Source organism: Corvus hawaiiensis, chromosome 13 (genome assembly GCF_020740725.1).
Source record: "Corvus hawaiiensis isolate bCorHaw1 chromosome 13, bCorHaw1.pri.cur, whole genome shotgun sequence".
NCBI classification, from domain to species: domain Eukaryota; kingdom Metazoa; phylum Chordata; class Aves; order Passeriformes; family Corvidae; genus Corvus; species Corvus hawaiiensis.
This window is the reverse complement of record NC_063225.1, coordinates 6,024,391-6,047,917: the sequence shown is the minus strand read 5'-3', so window position 1 is coordinate 6,047,917 and position 23,527 is coordinate 6,024,391. Positions and strand designations below refer to the sequence as shown.

General features: G+C 44.0%; 1 protein-coding gene across 1 annotated transcript in view; it reads left to right on the top strand.

Moving 5' to 3' along the window:
- Positions 1–17,629, top strand: part of AGBL1 (AGBL carboxypeptidase 1) — a 272,244-nt gene extending 254,615 nt beyond the window's left edge. Inside the window, exon 23 of the mRNA XM_048318195.1 lies at positions 9,324–17,629. Coding sequence (XP_048174152.1) covers positions 9,324–9,630 — 307 coding nt within the window. The 3' untranslated portion in view covers positions 9,631–17,629. The remainder of the gene's footprint in view (positions 1–9,323) is intronic.
- Positions 17,630–23,527: the final 5,898 nt, after the last annotated feature.

Genomic DNA, 23,527 nt, shown 5'->3' with positions numbered 1-23,527 from the left:
TTAGACTTCCAGCCTTTGCCATTTTGTCGGCTTTAACTGCCTCCAGTGTACTCCAATAATTATTTTCTGTGGCCCTTAAACCGAGAATTGCCTGAAGCGTTTCCTTAAAAGCAGAATTCAGTGGAAAAACAGCTGTTGAACCTCCATGTGGTGCCATACCGTGTCCTCTCTCTGGGTGCTTCAGAACAAGAAGCATTCTCTTTACCAGGGTATTTTTAGTTTTTAGACTAAAATTTAGACTAATTTTTAGTCCCACCTGTTTTTCATCCATTTGAAACACAAGATTTTGAAAGAAAAAATCTGTGCAGAGGGGTTTCTAAAATAGGTATTCCTTACTTTAAGAGGTACAAGAATGAGCCAAGTCCACACGGAATAGGAAAATGTCCTGATTTCCTTACTGAGAATCCAAGATCTTAACTTGAGCCACAGTCTTCCTTTAAGCTCTCAAATAGCTGATGACAACACTGGATGTTTTAGACAGCCATTCCTGCCTGCCTCTTGACCATCCTAATATATCTCATGTCCGACCCAGAGGATCTAATTTCCCTTTCAGGTGAGCTCCTACTTTGTCAACACTCACCTGAGGACTGGAGTCAAAGAATTGCTTTGCTCTGGTCACAAGCAGCTCTTTCCCTCAGGTTGCTTCCACTTGAATGCATCAAGGTTCAGTGATCACCTGTTGTTATTTCTCAGGGAGCTGTGGGAGCATCTCCTGAGACCTCCCATGTCTTGTAATGGAAACTGTGCTCTGAGTACAGAGCAAACCAGACTACTGCCTGCCTGTGTGGGTGTGTGTTTATAACATATAGATATACATATACCTATTATTTATCTGTCTCTAAGGAAAGGTGTATAAGGGATGGTGATGTATTTATGCACTTGTTTAAACTTATTTACATACACAGACACATATATACACCCCTGTCATAGATTCTCTGAAACATCAGAGTGGGTATCAGCTAAAAATATATTTTCGTGAGGAAAAACTACCAACCAAGAGGTTTCTTTCTCCTTCACGGGCTATAGTGGTTGGAATTTAATAATTTACAGCAATTAGTTCAGTCAAGTAATTAGATATCTATCTGTCATCTGCTGTGCCAACAAATATTTGCATGTGTAGCTATCTGACCCAAAAAATACCTTGTACATAGGACAGATATGTAACTAAGGCACAGTCTAGACATGTCTTGGCCATCTTAAAACATTTTGCTTTCAAAATCCCAAATCCTTTAAGTCGCTCAGAGAGAACCAAGGGATATATACATATGAAACTTGGACTTTTGAAATTAAATATATAGAACCAATTATAAAACTTGGATAGAGTCAGTGGAATTATGTGAAAGAGCACCAAGGGAAACAAGAACTCAGGGGAACCTGCCTGCCTTTACATTCTTTATCCTCAGCAGTACAATTTTTTAGCATCTAAGCCAAAATCTTTCCACATTTCTTTCCCCCATTCAGTGCCAATATCTCAACTACTGGAAGCATCTAAAAGCAATTACAAGGATTCCAATAATCTTCTTGTATTACTTTGGCTGGACAGCTAAGTATCATCAATAACATTATTACCTTTTTGAGAAGAAATTGCTTGAGATAGAGACACTGTGAGAAAAGCTCGCAAACACTTTCAAAATCATATTTTCAGCAACTCTTTCATTATTTAGTATCCCAATGAGTTCTGGTAGTCTCAGTAAATATCTTCCCATACAAGGGGACTTGGCTGCTCATATTTCCATAGGAAGCTTAAGCTGTAGAAAGCCAAAATTTACCTGTTTTGAAAGCACTTCCTCTGATCCTTAAACTCTAAATCCAAGCCACTGATTTTGCTGCTTGGTGGATGGATATTATTCCATCTATTTTGCATCAGCCGACTTCTATTTCCTGTGGGTATATCTCATTTTTATTGAATATAACAAGATCACAGTGGACCTGATATTAAACCATTCCTTAAATAAACACCAAGTTGTAGTGTAATGTGGATCTAAAATGCAAGATGTAGCCTATGCTTTCCCAAGACATTCTAAACCTTAGTTTCCCAACAGTGCCTGATTATATCTCAAAAATATATCACATATGCTTCTCATAAAGGTCTTCAATTTGCTTAAAATTTGTGTCCCAGGGCTTGAGCTCTGGGCATTTTGGCCCAAATCTCAAGAACACAATGCTGTACAGATATGGGCAGTCAGGTCTCAAGATTTCCTCAGGTGTATCTCATATTGCCATGGAATTAACACAGAAGATGGTGCTGGATGCCAGGTTTGGGTGAATGAGCTTGGGCGGAGTGGCTGAACTTGTTTGGTGTGACTGAAATTTGACAGGTTGCCTGGTATGACTGTGGAGGTAAAGCCAGAGTTTCCATGTTTATATTCATGTATAATTAACTTCGCACCATAAGTGGAAATTTTACTCAGTACCTTGGTTTAACTTGTCAGTGGTGATGGGGATGCAGCTGCTCTGTTCACATCTGCCCTTGCAAGAAGCAGATTAACAGAATTATTAATTTTTTGTCCAAGCCAGGTATTGTACTATGTGAGAGAAAACATCATCACAAACCAAAATGAATATGCCAGTTCACAAATCTTTCATAAAGCACCCACAGGATGGTGCTTTCCTTTGCTGAAATGTGAAGGTATTTAAAGAAAAAAAGGGGCAAAACCTAAGAACAGTCTAAGGGTGAGAGAAGAAAAACTCATTATGTTTGGGGTCTGCAGCAACTGCCAGAGCTTCATTTCGTGGCTGACTTGTATCTGTTCAAGTCAGTGGGTTTTATTAATGCTTACAAGCCTACAGCTATAAGAATGCTAAAGATGCAGTGTTTGCCCTGCTCTGATATATAGATTGGTCTTCCATTAGCAGGAAATTAATGATTGTTCATAAGACTGAATCCACAGCCTCTGGCTTCTCAACAGCTTTTCCATCCTGCAAGTCTGAAGACCAGCTTGTGTGAATTTTATTTGTTAACATTAGAGGCACACCTGGACCTGAACTGAGGTACCTGGAATCCAGGAATGTCATGTACTGTCAGGTACCCTGCAAAGGGGACAAAAATGCCTTCTTGTCCTCTCTGCAAACTCATCTTTCACAGAAAGATCAAAGCTGTCCCAATGGCATGGTGTAATTCAATTAAATACAGTTCTCCATGTTCGTACAAGGCTTTGCCATTTCCGAACCACGTGTGATGAGAGGTGTGTACCCAACACCTCCCCTGCTCCTCCAGCAGCATCAGCCACCTTCTCACCACTATTGGAGGCAGCCATTCCTGGGGACAATAAGAGTTTATGGTAGATGTAAGTAAAATGCTGACCCAGGGCTAAATTGTTGCAAGCCTGAATGAACATTAGGGGACAGTATTGGCCAGGAGTCAGCCTGTTTCTTCCTCTTTATGCTCTCCTTTTATTTACAAGCTGTCTTCTCTTCCAAATAAAACCCATTTGCCCTTTGCTTATCTAACTGGTGCACCAGACACCCGTTTCTAATCTGGTCAAATCAATTATAAATATTGCAGTCTACAATTAGCCTGGGAACTTCTGGAAAAACTAATTACTTCGAGCCTTAGCGATGAATTACACCTTTCTCTTGGCTATTTGCAGCAGGAAGAAAAAAAGGAAAAAAAAAACCTCCAACCTACACTCAAAACAAGACCAAACATCTCTCAGCCACAGCAAACAGCATTCAAGGCCACGTTTAATTATGTTCTTATTGCTGGTGAAAGGATGGGCTGTGGTGGGCTGAAAGCCAGGGCACCTGGCACTGCCTTGGGCTGAGCACACATTTTCTCAGGAGATGCTGTGATGCAAAAGTCCTTGTCAAAGAGTCTTCGGGAAGGGAAGTCTCTTGGGAGTCTACAAAGTTTACATCATTAGTGTTTGCTGTGTGGCAACAATGGAGGCGAAAGCAATAGCTCCTAAAGCTGGAGTCGTCAGAACAGAGCTGATCCCCTCCCTTGGTGAGGTCAGGGACTAAATAGATCCTTGTCTGGCACTCCTCAGGCAGGAGGGTGCCAGGCTGATGTCTGGGGAGCTGCTGAATGGCAGAGAAGAAATTAGAAAGTTATTACAAGGTGTGCAAGGCACCTTGTAGCAACTGAATCCAGACACAAAGGGCAGATTAAAGCCCTTCTTTGCTGGCATGTTGTTGCTGTAGTGTATTTCTTACAGGTGTAATTACCTGCAAGCATCATAATTGTTTCATTTATGTCCTAAAATACTACTTTATGAAGCAATTAAAGGCAGAATTGTATTCTGGGATTAATGCAAATGTGTCTGCTTAAGGTTCATTTTAGATTCATTACAAGCCTTCAGAAGCAGTGTTCCTGCTTTTAATAAAACATATGGTTTCCTCAAAAGCAGAACTGTGCAAGACCACACACCCCATTCAGATTTGGTGATGTAGGTGGAATTTTAACGCCAAAAAGCCAGAAGGGCAAGACAATTCCAATTCACTATGAAGAAGGCAGCATATCTTTAAAAGCTGCAGGACAGTTTTTTACCAGGACTGGTAAATGTTCATACAATAGGTAAAACTTCTTTGGAAAAGAATGAGTGATTCCCCTTCTGCACATGTGATAATTGTGGTCAGGGAGTTTTCTGGGGTCTCCAGTCCCTGCTTGAGTGGGGAAAAAACACACCCTTCTTTCAGGTGAATGCTGTAACTGCGGAGAACTTGGCTTGTTTAATCAGACAAAAATATTTTTCCTGTTTTCTCTTCACACACAAGAATGTCTCATCTCTTGAAAAAATTCAATAAAGCTATTTCCAGCCTTATTTAGTCTATGAACTATATCAGAGATGTGCTTGGCTCATTATACACGGCCACATTCCTGCTTTGGGCAGCTTCCAAAGGATTGGGGCACACCATGATGGAGAGAAGGTTTAACACAATGAGAAAATAGGGTTACAGACAGGGTGAATATGCTGGGAGGTTATTTTTCACTGCAGAGAGATGCTGAGGACATGTTTGCTTGTTTGTTGATACATCCTTCAGAGAGAATCATTGGTATGTCCATGACCAGCAGTGGTCTCCAGCCTCAGCTTTTTCCTCCTTTTCCTGTGATGCATTTAACCCTCTCCCCCCCACTTCCAGTTTCCCCCTGGCAAGGCTGCAACAAATTTCAAGAGTGAGAGGAGTAATATGAAAAAAAAGTAAATGCTCCACTTTCTTTTGTACTGCATTGCAACTGTGAGGCCTGTCAAGTGAAGGTCAAGCAGAAACCCTGAGCTGTAGTCACAGATTCCCTAAGAGGGACAGTTGTCAGTGCCCGTTCTTTCCAGCAGAAAAAATGAAAAGTTCTATTTTGATCCAGCCAGCAGAATACACAGAGAGTGAGTAACCTGCCATGCAAGCAAAATGTGAGTGAAACATCTCTAGAAATTACTTAGGGATTCTGTACTTCTCTCCATTCCCTGGAAGTGCATGTACAAGTGGATGAGAATTATGTATGGAAGAGAGATCGCCACTCATCCCCAGGTACAGTGTGTAGCTATAGTTTATCACCACAGCTACAGAGTGTGTGTTCTGAAGTGTAGCTCAGCAGGACAGCTGACTTGAGAGGTTTCTGTCCAGCTGTGATCTAGTAGGCTGACTCAGAATGAGGTGTTGACAGTAAGCACCTGAAAGAAGTGTTTTCCAGCCATGACACAAAGTTCCAGTTATGCTGACATGTAAGGAGGCACTGGGCTCCCTTCTCCTTCTCCTTCTCCTTCTCCTTCTCCTTCTCCTTCTCCTTCTCCTTCTCCTTCTCCTTCTCCTTCTCCTTCTCCTTCTCCTTCTCCTTCTCCTTCTCCTTCTCCTTCTCCTTCTCCTTCTCCTTCTCCTTCTCCTTCTCCTCCTCACATTAAGTCAGCAAAAACCCCACAATTATTTTACAGGGAACTAAATCTTGCTTGCTTTCCAAAAGTGAGCAAATAAAAAAATGTACACACATAGAAAAGGAGAACTAATTAAGCTTGTCATATCTGAGTAAATATGCAAATTAAAAATCAAAACAAAGAAATTCTATTTATCACATCATGAAGTTGCAAATTGCTGCTGTGGCTCCCATCAGCTGGAATAGATGGGGGCTACAAGGCCATAGGTTTTGAAGATCAACCAAATGTGCACGTTTTATTGTGATAGCTGGGGGACTGTTGGCTGTAGAATATATTACCAGCCTTCCCCCCTCTCTTCTGCACTGTGCTCATGTTCAGTGGTATTCACAGTCTATATTTGTCTTGGAGTTCTATAATGTAGTGTCATTGGTTTTCCTCTTTGTTTACCTTCTGTAAGACAACATCATTATTCTTTGATAAATGTTTCATGTCTCCTGGGTAGGTGTTGTGTCTTTTTTTTTTTTTTTTTGGCTATGGCTAGAAAACAATAGTTTACATGTTAGCATTCCTGTTCCTTACCATGTTTCACCATTTGCATGGAAGGAGCTGGTCTCTGTGATGTGGAGAACCACATGCAAGGACTGGCACTTGGTTGGTGGCACTGGCTGGCTCCTCCATGTGCCACATGCTGCCACCTCTCCCCTTTCAGAAGAACCTGCTGCTTGGAACCAGCCCTGTTGTGTTGCTTTGTAATGTGTTTTAAATCTTCCTGCAGCAGAAAGTGAATTTTTGGGATGTAAAGTTCCATATAGTGCAGAGGTGAAACTGGTTTGTAGAGTTTGTTAGTGTGATAAAGAGCTTCTCAACTTTTAAGTCAGCAGTGTGACTGCAGCCTGTGTTGGCAGCAGGGGGAGGTTGGTACCATCTATTTGCTGTTTGGTAGCTCACTGTGAGACTTGTGGTGGTGGCTCTGGTCCAGTGGGTGTCAGTCCAGGCTGGAGAAACCCTTACTAAGATCAGTGCTAACTGCTGATCAGTGCTGATCCCTGTCATAGCAAAGGACCAAAGGGCAAAGCTAATGAGGAAGAAAGTCTTTCCTGACCTCCAAGCAGGGTCTAAGCCCATCCTCACTTGTGGGGAACCTCTTCCTGTGGCACACCTGCCCCAGTATTGAGCTATCGTGGTCTTGGTGTTTTGTGTGCTGTGCAGGCAGACAACAAGGGAGAGCTTTGGAAGTCCATTACACAGGTTTTATGAATAAATGCTTGCTTCCTAAAGAATATCCCTGCAGTCTTCAATGTAAAGAAATGGCAGTTTTGTACATTTCTTGTCTTTCATTCTCTGTTGTCTTCCAGATTTCCCTTCATTAGCAAACTGGTTTTGCAGTAGGAGGGATTTTCCCCTTTTTGTCAGAAAGGCAGTCTTGAAATCACTTAAATTATTGAAAAACTCAGAAGACCCTGTTATTTGGCTTCCCAGATTTAAACAATAATAGGGACCCTTTTTTCCCCCAATTATCCTGTTAACGCAAATGTTTGACCTTTGGTTCCTAGGCTGCAAAATGTTCCATCTGTAAAATATCAGTGAGCTGGGAGACAGCTCTGTTCTCTCCCAATGGCATTAGCAGCTCCTTCAAAATGTACAAGTACAATATTGAAAGTAGGTATGCTTTGGTTCTTTTTGATTGCAAATCTGCAAAAGCAAGGCTTATAAATGAAAATTCCGGTTCCCCTGGGTTTAGTCAGCTTTGAACATTATCATAGGTACTCAGTATCATGGTAATTCATGCCATGCCTGCATATGAAAAATAAAAGAAGAAATCAAACCCACTGGTCAGACTCAGCTGGGACCACTGCTGTTGCTATTTGTGCTGGGAGGACTGTCCTGGTTTGTTTGTTTTGTTTCATGTCACATCCTCATTTTCAGTATGAGTTCTTCCTGACCCAGATTTTCTAAGCAGACTGAAGTAGAGCCAGAAACTGTAAAAGTGCATAATTATTCTTTTATTTATTTTTAAGCTGCACAGCTCTATTAAGCTTTCAGAAAATCCTTTATACCCAGCCTTTGAAGTAAACTAAGCCAGAGATCAGCCTGAGAAGGAGATGTGGGTTTACACTGCTTGTTTCTGCTGCAGAGCAGTCTGTATGCAGTTAAGATCTGGAGTTTCAGACCTAGGAAAATCTTACACCTTTCTTGGAGTGCAGAAGAGGGGAGGGATCAATATATCCAAAAGCAATACTTTACACCTTTGGTATGTTCTGAAACCTCACTTGCTGGCACTGCTGTGAAACAGCTGAAAGCTGGAAGATTATTCTGGTTACTGACATGTAAGTGAGCAGACCACACATTAAAGCTGTGTATGTTCCATCTGCCAAGCCATTCATTCTTCCCAGCTCAGGATAAATTAGAAACTCTGGCCCAGAGGTGGAATATTATTATTCCTTTCCCAGTCCCTCAAAGCAATACATTCCCCTGCTCTGAGTCTGATTGAAAACATTGACCTGGAGGTGAAAAACACAGTATCTGCTCCCCTGATTCATCCAGGCTCTGACCCAGACAACACTGAAATCACAGGCTTCTTTCTGGTGTCAAAGGATTATCCAGTTGCCCTTGTGGGCTGAAGGCCAGATGGGAAGTGGGCAGCTTGGGAGGAGAAGGACCCCCAGAGCTATGGTCTAATGGTCACTGTTCTGCCATAAATACTGCATCAGGCAAACCTCATGCAGTGTGCATTGAAAGTGGGCATGTGAGGAAATCCGCTGTGACCATTCCTTTGAGTAAATGCAGGAGGCCAAGGTGGGGTAACCTGCTTTTCTGAGAGCCAGATGACATGGCTGTGACATCCACTTAGAGTCTTTCCTCGGCCATTCAGGCCTGACTCTGAATTTGGCCCTTCCCCAGGAATTCACGCTATCAAAGCCTTTCCATGTTCTTCCCAAAATACAGCCACTCCTGGTGCTTCTTCCCTCCTGAGCCAGCGTGCTTAAAGATCCAAGAGGCTCAGTTTTTTGCTTGTGCTGCCTTTTGTTAGCAGTGCTCTGAGCTTGCACAGAACAGGAGGAAAAGATGCCAAAGCACTTCAACCACCTGGATTAATTAGGTCTTACACTAAATGTGGAACTACAGTGAGAGAGATGATGATTAAACTAGCAACCTTCTGGAAACTGAATACCTTCTTCTCTGCTATAATTCAGCTTCTGTAACCTCGTAAGTGCCTCAAGGCAAGAATGGTGTTGTCTGTATGTAAAGCACTGTTTCTGTATAAGCAATAGCAGTAATAGTGATGGGAATAATAATGCTTTACTCCTGAGAGGTCAGTAAGTATCACTCTTCATTTTATCACTCTCACTGTTGAGACAGACACAGAGACCCACCTGAGTTTGCTGAGTGCCACCTCGTCCCTTATTAACAGAGTCAAGGTTGAACCCAGAAAAAGCATTTCCCTGTTGCTTGCTCTTCCCCTGAGAACACCCCCTCCTTTGGTGACGTCCAGTCTCTCTTGTGGTTTTTCTGCAGAAGGTGCAGCAACAGCAGCCTGGAGTCTGATGACGAACCTCCTTGTGCAGAAGAGATGGATTATGACACTGCCAGTAGCTCTGACGGAGAAGAGGAATTCTCGGAGCTAGACCAAGAGATCCAGGAGTGCCTCTCGTGGGTGGAAGGCGAGACAGAAGATGAGGGAGCAACCACAGGACAGACATGCAGCTCCAGGGCTCTGAGGGGACTCTACATTTCCAGCCAGCCAGCACCCAACAGTGCAGCTCTTCCTCTGGGTTCAACAGCACTCGGGCTGTACAGTGGGTTCGAGGGCAGTCCTGTGTGAACCAGGCTGTGACTTGCAGAGCAGCAAGAGAATGTGTCACTGCTCATGTTTGCCTGTTTGCCAGCTTCAGCACCCTTCCCAGATGTGTTGCTCCGGTTCTGAATGGAAAGATGACTGTATGTTTGTGTAATTTGAATACATACATCTGCTGACAATGACTCCTTACGCTTTGTACACAAGGCAGAGCAAGAGGCCACTGGCCCGGGTGGTACTATGTGAGATCATCCATTCCTGAACATAATCCCCAGTTTCATGGCTGCCTCTAGTACATGATTTCATACAGACTGACTTAGGGAATAGTATTTTGAGACCAAGGTATCAGAGATGTTTCTCTTTTTCCAACTTTAGGCAGCCTTTTCCTGGAGAAGTGACAGTAATTGATGCCTTTCACCAGAGCTCTCTGTTGCCTTTCATTTCTCTTGAGCGGTAGAGCATGTCACTGATTTCTGTCTGGTCAGAATTTTTGCAGTGCATTCAACAGGTTGGGTCAGGCTTTGCATGTTTCTGAGCTGGTTGTATCTCAGGAACAGTGTGGGAAATCCAGTGTCCCACACTAAGAACAGCAGTGACAATACATAGTGATCCTCTGGAAACCTGAGTTAAATTCACCAATAGATTAGTGATGGTGGCAATACCCAGGAGTGAATTTAGCCCAAGCATCAGTCAAAACATTTCCTTTAATCCCCAAATGGAGAAAAATTAGATTTCTCCTAAAATTGTCTCCCAGTTCCTGAGAATCCAGCACAGACTGAGAATCCACACACGTGCCCTATATCCCTAAAGCATGAAGTCACTTCATGTCACACTTCACGTTGCCTGATCTTCCCATGTGTCTTAGACTCTGCTGCTGCAAATGGGGAATTGCCCTGAATCCAAATGGAACTAATTGTGTGATGCAAGAGGCTCCCAACTCTTCCACTGCTTTGTGAGGCTCAAGGACAAGGATGAATGTACAGTGTGTTGTAGCATTACAGCCTGCAAGGACTCCAGTGATTACCAGTGACCATTATTATTAATACTAATGCTTGGTTAAAAGCACCATGTCATCTTCCTGGTTTTATGCTGGTTGTGAAGAGAATTCCTAGTGCAGAACAAGAAACACTCTGATGTGTTTCTGAACACCTTTCCTCAGACTACCTAGACAATATTTTCCAGCAGGAGGTTGCTCTTTAGATAAAAATCTTCTTCCTGTCCTGCTTGGCTTTCAGTACCCATGTATTTTAAAGTCTTCACTAGCACATAAGAGTTCCCTGAGTCTCTATCTCTCTATGATGCTGCTCAAAAGACAGGCAGCTTGGGTCCTTAGAAGCTGAGCTTCTTAGCCCAAACTAATTCATTAGGCGTGGTGTGTGCCTCTGTACAGATGTCCTTTTCTGCTTGGTTTAGCGTGCAGCTTGTTGCACACAATACTGAATTTTAATAAAAGGGTGGCTCACAGGAAGGGACACAAAAGAGGTGAAACAGGTGTTCCCATTATAATAGTTTGTATAATACTGCTTCAAAGCTTATTAATAAAGAAACAATATATGTGCATAATTAACTTAAAAATCCAACATTTGTAGGCATGACAAAAACTTGACAGTGTGCTAGGTCCTGACTGCAGCATACAAAAGCCATGCTGTGGGATGTTCAGCATTCAGCACATCCCCAGAACACGGAGTAAAAACTACTGTTGTACATATCTGTGTCTGCAAATGTGCATATTTGCACCCACTCTGCTTTCTGTACCAACACTGCCACGACAGTAGCTGAAGGGCACTTACCAAGGTTTGCCAGTGGTAAACCCTATTGCAAAGAAAAAGAAATCTTAAATCAGCATTTTCCTTAAAGACATACCAATATTTTGGCCATAATATTTGGCTTTCTAGCTGCTTCATTCTGAATTTTTTAAGAGGGGGGGAATTCAGTTCAGTGGGAAAATTCTGCCCTGGTGACTAAACTGTGCGAGAGTTGTCATAATGTAATAAAAGCAGAGGTGTATCTTCCCTGTGTGTTTGGAGCCAAATGTGTACGAGCAGCACCACCATTTCAGAGATCCCTGTGCTAGGAGCTGCAGGAGGCAGGGAGATGGCAAAGGCCCTTAGGGGGTTTTCAGTGTCTGGGATCCAAATGCAGCAGCTAAGCTGGGAGCAAAATGTCCCTGCACACTGAGCACACCTGTATAAATGCTGCTGTGTGATATGAAACACCTGGTCAATCTCTTCTCCCACAGCATTCCACACCTGTGCCAAACAACTTGTCAGCAAGTAGCGAGAGTGCTGCAGAAGGCAGTGGCCAGGAGAACCCTCCAGCCCAAGGGTGGTCAGCCTGCTGCTGAGAAGGTGCAGCAGGACAGGTGGGTGACCAACCACTTGGGGATGGCACCTGGATAACTTCAGGAGAAGCAGTTTTGTGGGCTGCCTCCTTTTTCCCAGGTACTTCTACAGGGAGCAGATGCTCCTCTTCTTTTGACAGACCTCTAGAGGTCAGGAGAATGCCTCCATGTGCACTGCGCGCTCCACACTATTAAAATTCTCCCTGAGTCATGGTAATTAAGCAGAGCTAGGCGCTGCACAGAGGAACGGAAGTGCATTGACTTTAATAAAACAGAGTGTAAAACAACTTTAGATTAACTCCAGCCTTGTTTATTCTTGCACACTTGTAATTCTGGATTGGTATCCCCCAGTGAATGGAGCCGTTGTCCCCTGCGCCGGGGCCCGTCACCTCACTTCAGCCTGCTAAGTGCTGAGCAGTGAGAGCAGCGCCTTTTCTTGCTGTCGCTAGCTAATCCCAAAGAATTTGGAAGCTGCCGATGGAGAAAGGGCGGGAGGGAGGAGAGGCAAGTCGCCCTGCTCCCCACCGTTTTGTCGTTCCTCAAAAGTCAGCAAGGCTGTCAGGTTGAGACTCAAGCCAAATATTCCTGTAATGGCCAGAAGAGATGGTGTCTTAGAGGCACTAGCCTGGTTCCCACTGCTGCAGCAGTTTTGGGCTCCTGCCAGGCACCTTAACTTTTTTCACTGATGCCTTTTGTCTCTTAGACTCTCTTAGAGGCTGTGCTCTCCTTCCTCCCCTCACCAGTTTACATGACGTGGGTGGAAGATGCTGTGAGGAGCCCTGCACTACACTGCACCCTCTGTCTCAGCCCCTCACCAGCTCTTGGGTCTCCTGGCCACAATAGCCCTTTCCTGTCAGAGATGATCCCAGGGATGCCTTGCCAGTGTCTAGTGAAATACATGTGAGTGTAAACCTCTGGGCTAAGAAAATAAATAATTAAACAATAAAAAGAAAAAGAATCAAGTCAGCAAACTGAAGGAAGAACAAAATCTAATTAGTTTTATCTGCTGTTTGTTATGAGGCTGTCAGAGTGCTCTATCCCCTAGTTTTACAGCACTCTGGAAAATAACAGTGATAATAATAATAATAAACAACCGTGCACTGGGTTGTTTTTGAAGCAGGCAGGAAGCAGATTAAGGAGGGGGAAAGACAACAGCCCTGCTCCTCCACTGCTTCTCTCCTGCTGCCAAAGAGCAGAGATGTGGGTGACAGAGCTATCTCCTGTCTTATCTGTCCTTGGACAAGATCCACTGCCCCTATCCATCCCTTAGAGATGCAAAGCCCGAGTCAGAGACTGTTTGGCAGCAATTTGCAACACTCATATTACATTTCTTTCTTTGCCACAGATCTCTTATGTGCTCTTGACCAATTTGTTTGTGCTCCCAGTCTCTGTTCCATTGTGAGATACAAATGGCAAATACAGTAGTGAAGGTGTGTGGTTTTGGAAGAAGGAGGGGGGGAAAATGGGATGTAAACTGCCCAGGTGTTTGCTCTGTACTGATTTCAGCTGATGAGAGGGGAGCTGTAATTACTCTGTGCAGGAGTGCGGTGGTAGTTTCCATCACTGCTTCCCACTTCAATGATGTGCAGTGATGATTTGTTAGGACATTTCTCTTTAAGCTGTGCTGGATAATATTAAAAGCCTCTCCTGGCAGGTTGTTATCAGCCTATCCTGTCCCATGGCCTGGTCCTTGCAGTGTGGAAATTTTCACTCTTGTTTTAGGGAGAGCAGGATTTGACCCTCTGTTTGAGAACGCTTGTATGGTTTTCCAGGCAGAGGGCTGGAGACAAGGCTCCAGTTGGAGATAATATGCAAAATCTTGGAGAACTAAAAACCCTGTCCATGTAGTTGCATTGGGAAAAGATGAAGGACAAGGCTAAAGAAACAAGGTATAAATCAGAGAGGAAGGAGAGGACTCAGCGCAGGCAGAGGAATGAAGAGAGCAGGAGGGAATTGGAGTAGGGAGCATTTGGGGGAGACACAGGCAGAGAAATGGGAGAATTGTTCCTATTTGTGCATCCTCTTCCGTCCCCAGAGAATGTGTCAGTATTAGTGCTACCAAGAAACAACCCTCTTTACTGTAGAATAAATCTGCCACTGTATTCCCCACTCCATAAACGGCAGCCAAGTCCGTATCCTCAGCGCTGCATTGTGTGCTCGGCTCTGGGGTCTGTGAGTGCTTTTCATGACGGTTGAGCCTCTATCATTCCTGGCCTTGGGCTTCCTCTCCAGGCACTCACATCCTCAGACAGGTCCTGGAAGATCCATGGCATATTATTGTTGATGGAGCAGTTTGTGGCTACTTTCTTCATCTTTTCTTTTTCCTGTTTCTTTTATTTCACTTTTAATAAGTGATCGAATGGGAGGGAGTGAGAGAGAAAGGAGAATGCAGAAGGAAGTGCCCTGATCTCAGTCTAGCAAGATCTCCAGAAAGATGGCAAGGCAGCTATTTTAGCATCAGGGGCTTTTTTAGCCTTTAATTAAGCTGCTTGTAGCTCATGCATGGACCAGTGAGAGGGAAGACAAATCTACCACTAGAAACAGTCATCAGTTGGATGCTCTGGCAATAACTCCCGTGTCAGTAAACTGCCATAGCCTTTGGCTAACTGAGCTCTGGGCACTGAGGGGCTGGCTCCTCACCAGCTGATGTAATTGCAATCACAACCCTGTTTTTTGCCCCCTTGCTCCTCAAGGCCTGACTGACGGCTTTCCCTGAATGGTTTCCAGTGTGTGCTCTGGCAGCTCCTGCCTTTGCCTCGGCATTTCCATAAAAAGTCATTTCGCTTTTCTGTGTTTGTTTCCCAGTCTGTGAAGTGGGGTTATTAATATTTATTTTCAGTGAAAGGGGTCACAGCGAGGTTTAAATCTCCAGTGTTTACAACACAATTTGATATCCTTAGAGAAGGCAAACAGGAAGAATTAATTGCTGCTTCCTTCATATATCTGCCATCACTGAAATAAAAATCCTGCCCATTACTGGGATCACTGCTACCTCCTTTCCAGGGGCCACTGTGTTTCCTTTGGTCTCTGTGGAAGGTGGCACAGGTGGGGCAGACAAATCCTTGAGGTGAAAGCACGGACAGTGTTGACAAAAAGACTGGATTTTTTACAGCACAGCAGTCTTCCAAGAACCAGGCAGCATGCTGGTTAGTGAGTTGGGAAAATGGGAAATTTAATAGAGGTGAAAATGAGGCACTTGGGAGAAGAATGGAGCAATCTGGTAAACATCTGAAATGTCTCTGCCCAAGGGCTAGGAGTGTAAGGGCTAAACAGGAAGAATATAAAGCCTTAGTACATATACCAAGGTATGAGTTAATCAGCTTCCCAGACACATGGAAAAGAGAAAGTAGGAACAGCAGAAGAAGGATTAATTGGCTGTGAAACATCAGGGAATTGGTAGGTTGAGTCAAGGAAAAAGGAATACAGGCCAGCAAGCACTGACTTAGAGATTAGAGCAGAGGTGCAATGATGAGATCTCCAAAGGCAGGGAGAAGAACAGAACAAAAGGAAAACACTAAAAGTGTGTGAGGACCTCATTAGCACCTTAAAATGAGAAATTAATTGTATTTTAAAAGTTCAAGCAGCAGCAGAGTAGGAATGAGAAGAGAATGATACCAAAAGATGTGTGGATGAAATCAGAAGGGTCCTGGCAAAGAATGAACTAGAAGTGGCTACAAACACACAAGGGAAGAAAAAGAAATCCTATAAATATGCTATAAATATACTAGAAGGAATAAAAGTGTGCACTGTGTACCAGAGAAGGAGAGCACGTGCAAAGGGTTGGAGTCGTCACTGCCGTTTTGACTCCCCTTATCACCAAAACAGTTGGTGCTGGATAAATGCAGCAGAAGTCTCACTGACTGGGGAATGGGAATGGGCCAGAGCAAAGGGGTGTAAATTGAGGAACCCTTACACTGAGTGAGTGAACTCAAACTGCTTGACCGGAAGGAATTCCCCTGCAGGTTGTCCAAGGAAAACAGTCTGTGAACAGTTAGGAATGGACTTCAAGAACTTCTCCTGCATCAAGAGGGTTCTTTAGAGTTGAAAAGGGCAAATAGGGTACTTGCTTGTGTAGATAGAAATAAAAAAGAAGAGACAGGAAATTTAAATCAGCCAGTTAAGCTGAGTGACTACAGAAAAACCTCAACAAATTATGAAACAAACAATTCATTAGCTGCTATAGGATAAGAAGGTGGTAAAAGAGAATCAACATGGATTTGTCAAGCTGATCTAATTCCTTTCTTTTATTGCCTAATTGGCTTAGAGGATAACATATGTCTTTGCTTTAGGAAAGCTTTGAATACTTTCTTTTCATAAAGAGTGAAAGAAATATGGTTTATATGAAGTAATTGTAAGGAAGGTGCACACTAGCTGAGGAATTACTTATGAGAGACAGGTTTCATCTCCACAAACTTTAGCTTCCTAGAAGTTAGGCATCTGGAGTAGAGATGACTGAAAGGGGACCTTGTTGATGTCTATCAATATCTGAAGGGAGGGTGTCAAGGAGATGGAGCCAGGCTCTTCTTCGTGGTGCCAAGAAATAGCATGAGAGGCAGAAACCGGAACACACAAAGTTCCATCTGGACATGAGGAAGAACTTCTTTCCTGTGAGGGTGAGTGAGCAATGGAACAGTTTGTACAGAGAGGTTGTGAAGTCTCCTTCCCTGGAGATACTCAAAAGCCCTCTGGACACAATGCTGAATGATGCTCTTTTGAGGACCCTGCTTGAGCAGGGAGGTTGGATCAGATGACCTCCAGTGGTTCCTTCCAACCTTACCCATTCTGTGATTCTGTGATCTAGCCTAAATTATCCTCTACAAGGTAAATGTAGAGAAACAGGCACCCCCACAGGATCTACATCCTAAGATATTGGGAAAGGATCATTTGTTAAGATATTTCCTTGTCTTGTTAACTTCTGAGTGAAGTTAAACTACCAGATCAGAGAGGACTCCTAGCTTTAAACCCACCCCAAGAAGAAATCCCACAGTCATGCTTGCAGGGCATTATTTTACTTAACTGAGAAAATACAATGGAAAATCCATTTCCTTTTTTCAGAAAATCCCATATATTTCTGTTGAAGCTCAGCTCCATGTTCACACACTTCTATTTATGTCGTCACACCTGCCAACCCCACCTTCAGCCTCTCCAGCACAGGGCTCTGCTTCAGAGTTGCCCACACTCAGCTCTGTAACCCCATCCTTTGCTCTGGCAGTCTCAGTCCCCCAGAGCTGAACACAAGGAATACTGGTGATCTGGGGGGCTGCATCCCAGAGGGAACTGGGATCAGCGCAGGCACTCTCACTGGTGGCTGATGTCCAGGTAGATGCCAAGAGCCCTGGAGCAGGGAGCTCACACTGAAGCCACTGTGCCAGATGGCCTGAGTGCTCTCAGTTGTAAGAGCTGCTTTGTACATTTTAGCTTTACTGATGCGGAGAGAACATTTTGAACTGTCTAAGCCTTCTAACCTTGTATCATTGGCACACGAACAGCAGCAGCACACTGTTGAACATAATAACAAGAGGGAAAGAGCTGTGGAATTAAATAAGAATTTAAATCTTAGGGTTTGCAGCTCAGAGCTAGAAGCTTTAGCTGTGTTATTTCCAGGAATTGGTTGAGTCATGTTTGAGAATAATGGATAAGATTAATTCCTTCGTGACTATGGCTGAATAAATTATTTGCCAATAATGATTTGACTTCTTCTAGCTGCTTTTTCTAATGTCTATGATGCAAAAAAAATTTAGTGTGTCCTGGATGTGTGTGCTGGGTGTGATGCACTGGTCCTTGGTATCTGGCAGTGAATTTATTCCCCAAAGATGGTTTTCAATGGGATTTACCTCAGAGAAACTGAATGAGGGATTTGATCTGTCATATTCAGAATGATTCATTTTTCACCTCATCAAGTAGGAAGAGAGAAGATAGAAGAGAGAGGGAAAGTTATTTCACTCTGCACAGCAACCCCTTTTCTTCAAAGCCTGAGCTGCCACAGAGCCATGAGCAGGGCCCATGGAGGGACAGGACAAATGTTGCTTGGCAACTCCACACCACTGATGGGAAGAGCTCTGCAGGCTGAGCATCGCAGAGGGACCGAGGGAGAGTGAGACAGAGGCACACCAGGATGCTTGTTTGTGTCTGGCCCTGTTAGAAATGACAGCACTCACACCCTGGTAATTGTTGTAGATGACAGACAACAAAGTCTATTCTGTTGGGTGGGAGAGTAATTGCAGGTCATAAATGGTGAAGTGTCCCCTGCCCACTCCCCATGCACAAAGAGACTTTGGACCTATTAACATCCTGAAGGTCACTGAATTGTTCCTGGTTTAGCTAGCTGTGAGCAAACCTTAAAATGGCTCAGAGGCACTGCTGCTTGGTTAAACACCTGCAGGGAACAAAAAAAAGCCTATTGTCCTTTGCAGCATTGCACAAGTGTCAGGGGGTAGTGGTGGTGCAGCCCTGAGAGTCTGAGGGTGCCAGAGAAACCAAATTTGCAAGGAGGCTGGTTGTTAAAATTGGACAGCAGAGTTTTCAGACACAGTGTTCCTTCATCAAGTTTTGTCACTATTGAAGGATCATAAATTACATGAAACTAGATTGGTCTTGCAAAGCAAATCCCCTGTGGCTCGTATGTTAGCGCACTCTGCCAAGCTCTGAGCTGCCTTCAGCTGCAGCTCCAGACACACCTCCTTTTCTATACCTACACAGAGAGCACTGTTTGGTTTGTCAGGCCTAATGCTGGCACAAGGATCAAGAGATCCTTAGCAAACCTCCTAGGGACTTTAGTAAAAACGGGATTTTGGGTGCAAAGAAATATTCTGTTTGAAGCTGGAAGTTCTGCTTCCCGCAATATGATTCTGGGGAGAATAAAGTGCTCACTTTACTCTGACTTCGTGCAGTATTAGACTTCTCAGCAAGCCCTAAAATTCTGGTCCGAGAAGGGATGTTTGCAGGGAGCTGGCTTCTCCTAACAGCCTGCAATTGCAACAGTCCAAGAGCTTTGTTTATGGAAAGTGCCCAGAGTGTAGTAACACTGCAGGTGTTATCAAAAATCACTACATGCCTTTGAAAGTTTTGAGCAACCTGTGTAGACAGCACATGTGAAATATCCTCTGTTGTTCAGCGTTAGAGGGGTTTTTTTTTGAGTAGCATAATTTCTTGGCTGTTTCTAAGTAAAAGAAGCTAACAATTTCTAATGTGTATTAAAAATTAGATTTTTTTCTGTTTTAAATTGTCTGCTGCACCTTACCACCTGCCAGAATATACCTCATTTTTGGAAGGGTTGTTTATTTTTTCTCTCTGAGTTGCAGCTCTTCTACCCAAATATGATGTCTCCTTGTTGCTTAGGCACAGGCTCTGGTAGGTTGAGCAGTTTAATCCAGGTGTGACTCCTTCTGGCCTTCATTTTTTCATGCTGTTATGGAAATTTAGCTGAATCACAGGCTACTGCTACTTGTGGCTGCATGTGATACTGCCTTAAAAACCCATGGAAAATTTCAGCTTCTGACTACAACTAAATATACCAGTATTTGTCTTCATTTTATGTAAATAAGTGAGTGTTTCATGAATTATTCTTTCTGTTTTCCTTTTTTTTTTTTTTTTTTTTTTTTTTTTTAATTTGAGGCTTTGTCTCTGTAAACCTTTTTCCTTATTTCTCTGTCTCTTCTTTTAGACTAATGGAAACAATTGCATGTTGCTTCCTGAGGACAGTTCCTTCATCCTGTGGCACACTCAGCCTTATTCTGATCATCCTCAGGTTTTGTGCTGCTCTACTTCCTTTCCGTTTTTCCATTTTCCCCCTTTCCTTCACAAAGATGTACCGGGGAACAAAGACCCCAGTGCCTGCACCCCAGAAAAGCTTTTGTCTGGTCTCCTGTGTGGAACACTTGCCTCACTGATTGCAGGGGGGCCTTTGGTCCTGCCGGAGCAGCAGACAAGGATCTCTCCATTGTATGGAGGGCAGGGATTACAGACAAGCATCTTTCTTAGACGTTTGAGGTCACACTTACCCTCTCTCACACACGTCTGTATCTCTATAGCAGAGCCACTCCATAGATCTGTATCCCTGACGGCTCCACTCGGATCTACCCAGGCAGGTGCCCCAGTGCCCTGTGATTGCCAGCCTGCTGCTGATTCAGCTGGCTTTCAGCTTCGAGTTCACATCCTACATGCAGAATTCATAGACACCAGCCAGAGGAAGCTGGGATTTAGATTTCAGACATGTTTCCAATTCCTTTGGTTTCCTGTAGCTTCTCCCCTCGAGGTGTTTCTCCTGAAGCACCCGCTCACTCTTGCTTTCCTTTCGCTGGTGCTCAAAGGAAGTGCAGAAAGAAGGCAGCCAAGGAAGTCACAGCTTATTCTTGCCAGCCTGCCTTGCCAACACCTCTGGGGGCAGGGGGCCAGCTCCTGCATGGCAGAGTTATAATACCTTTAAAAAAATTAATTACCTTTGATTAAAATGTAAGGGTCCCATCTTTTGGTTGTCATTAATGTGGGCTGTAGGCTATGGGCCTTTGAAGTGTTTCCTTTTGGCTCATCTCCACATTCTTTCTTTTTTCCCCTCATTTTTCCTTTTCTTTTCTTTTTTTTTTTTTTTTTTTGCTATTTCAATTCTCTCAATTATGTGCCTTTTCCAGCTCAGGGTGAGATTTGCTAATTTTCTCATGCTCGCAAAAACCTGGCTGGCACATTCCAGCTCCCTGGCAGCCTCTACATGGGCAGCCAGTCACAGGAGCAAGCAAACAGGCAGCACATCTCTCTCATGGGCTGCCTTGGCCCTGCTTGGTTGCTCCAGTGGGGAAGAGGAAGGAATTGTACACTTACCTTGCCAGAATGGCTCATCCTCTTTGCAGGAACACCACTTAGCAAGGCGAATGAACGCTCTGCCGTGTTTAACTAAGGACATCCAGAACTATTCTATTTGTGATCTCAGGCCTTTACAGGCTGATGGACTCCTTTCCATCCCCCAGCCCTGAGGGTAGTATTTTGTTTCTCAGCCTGAGTGGAATAAAAGGACACCAGGCTGAACCTTAATGTCCCCTCAGGTATTTCCACCTGTATTAACAAGAGCTGATTGCTAGTTTGGGTGGGTCCAAAGAGGAAATAGTAAGCTTTGAAACTTATTTCTCTCTCCTCTGCTCAGAGCTGTGGTCTGGGCAGTGGAAATGACTGGAATGTTCATCTCTTGGTTGCTTAGGAGTTCCCAAAAGTCAAGAAAATGTGTGACATGGCTGAGTGACTTGAGCAAGGTGATGCTACAGATCAGTTGGAGAAAATGCAGCTCCCCTGGAACAGAGCTCAGGGCCCATGGGACAATAGTGAGCACTTTCCTGTAGGCTGTCCTTCCTAGGTGTCATGCAGAGGCCAAAATTTCATTACATTCATGCAACCATCTGCCTTAACCTTTGTCATACTTAATCCCTAGCTTCTTCTCCCATAAAAGCACAAGTGAATGCCTATAAGTAGCTTCTCTTTATGCCTCTCATGAAAGACTGCCTGCATGAGGTTTCTGTCTGTCTTTAAGGAGGAAGAGGTTGCTCCAGATATGGACAATCTCTTAGCTAAGGTGCTTGCCCCAGTTACAGGTATAAATCTGACTTGAACAGTTCACTGCTGGCCCAGCAAAACTGCTCAGGGAGGGAAAAAAAAACCAAACAAGAATAAAATTGAGGGTTAAAACTAAGGATTAATAGCAAGTTAACTAATGTTTTGGATTTCACTGTTGTTTAGATATACCCGTCCCCCAAGCATCCAGGGATATTTCCCCTTGATCTGCATTGACTTATGATACTAAACCATCCAAACGTTGCACCTTGCTGGGGTTCGGCTTCAGCATTGGGCTGTAGAGAATCTGGAGTGCTCCAAGCACTTTTTCCTGCCTTATCCAGGCACTCTATAGAATGCTCTCATTCTCTTCCTAGTTTCCCTTCCCCTTTTCCTCTCAAGCACAGGCATAATTCTCTTTTGCAGGAAGATACTTTCTCCCAAGCATAATCTTTGCAGTCTTCCTTTTTGGTTCTTCAGGCTGGAAGTTCCTGTTAAATAATTTTTTCCCATAGAAAAAAGAATATTAATTGGTAGAACTGATTTTAAAGTGATTGAAATGAATCCTCCAGCCTTAGATCTTCTCATGCCTCAAGCAAGAACACATCAGAGAACTCCAAAATTGTCCAGTGATGCATCTCTAGCATGTTTGTCTTGGAACTGAAAGGTGAGCTTTCCATTTTTCCATGTGGCACTGCTTTAGTTGTTGCCCTGTAGCCACTGCAGAGAAGCTCATACAGATCCATGTTAATGGGGATGTTGGATCCCAGCTGGATCTGGTTTCTGGAGCACAGATATCAGCAGAGAAAAGCATGGGACAATGAGATAGTGGCAGCTCACCAAGTCCAGGAGGGGACTTGGTGCAGTCTGGTGCACCAGAGTCTCTGCTGCCTCTGGCAGAGCAATTCCAAATTGAGCCATCTTCTTAAGTTACTGGGGTTTAATAAGTCACTGAGCAAAGATAACTGCTGAGGACCATCATCCCCAGGTCATGTCAAGTGTGAGATAGGATGGGTGGAGGTGAAACCTCTTCTGCTAACATCTAATAACTTCTAGAGCTGTGATAATTTGCTCTGTGTCCCTAGCTTCAAAGTGACAAGACATGAACTGTCTGTATCTGACTGGGTGCATTTGAATCCCATTCAGCCTCCTGCTCAAACCTGTGGGCCATCACGGGGCTGGGTGCTGCACTTTCCAGAAGGCCTGGGGTGAGTGTTGCCAGCAATGACGTTAAAAATCTGCCCAGCCTCAGCACAGCCCGTTGGGACTCTTGGATTTTTCTTCATTGGACCTGTATCTTTTTTCTTCCAGAAATGAGACAATGATGAACATGACACTTTGGTTGCCATGGGAACACAGCATGATGTTTGTGTTAGCTGTGCTCCTTCCTGCAGCCAGAGCTACTGGCTCCAGAGGTGGTTGTGACCACCACTGGTGGCATCTGGCCGGATCTTGCCCATGTGCTCTCCTAGGGGACTGGGGGGTCAGCCCCACTGGTGTTCTGAGAGGAAGATCTGAAGTGACAAGTCGTTGGAAATTAGGAAGATACATCTGACTGTTGGGTGGGAAATTGATAAGTCCTGGTTGAATCTTTTGCTGCAAAGTCTTGCTGAAGATCATGAGGGGGGTCCCCAGGGACCTAGAGACCACTAGACTGCTCCTGCATAGGGAATAGCTTGAAGTTTGTAGTGTGGGGGAAAATGGAGCCCTAAATTCTCCTTGAAACTCTGCTGTGGGGGCAGCTCTATCATCCCAGGGAGTGCGAGGGGCCACGGCATCTCTACCACACCCCTTCTTCCTGCAGGTTTTTATATATTCCTTACCCCTCTCCTGTCCACCCTTAGGGCTTTCCTGAGCCTCAGCTTGGCAATAATCAGGAAGCACTTTCATGCTGTTACAAAGCCATTTGGAGCTTTCAGAAAGACAATTTGGGAGAGACGACTCATTGTCACTGCTATTTTTCTCGTTTCACAGACCTCCCCTTAAATCCTTACCTAATATCATTTTATCAGGGACAGAAATATATTTGTAAAGCTCTTACAGAAGAAA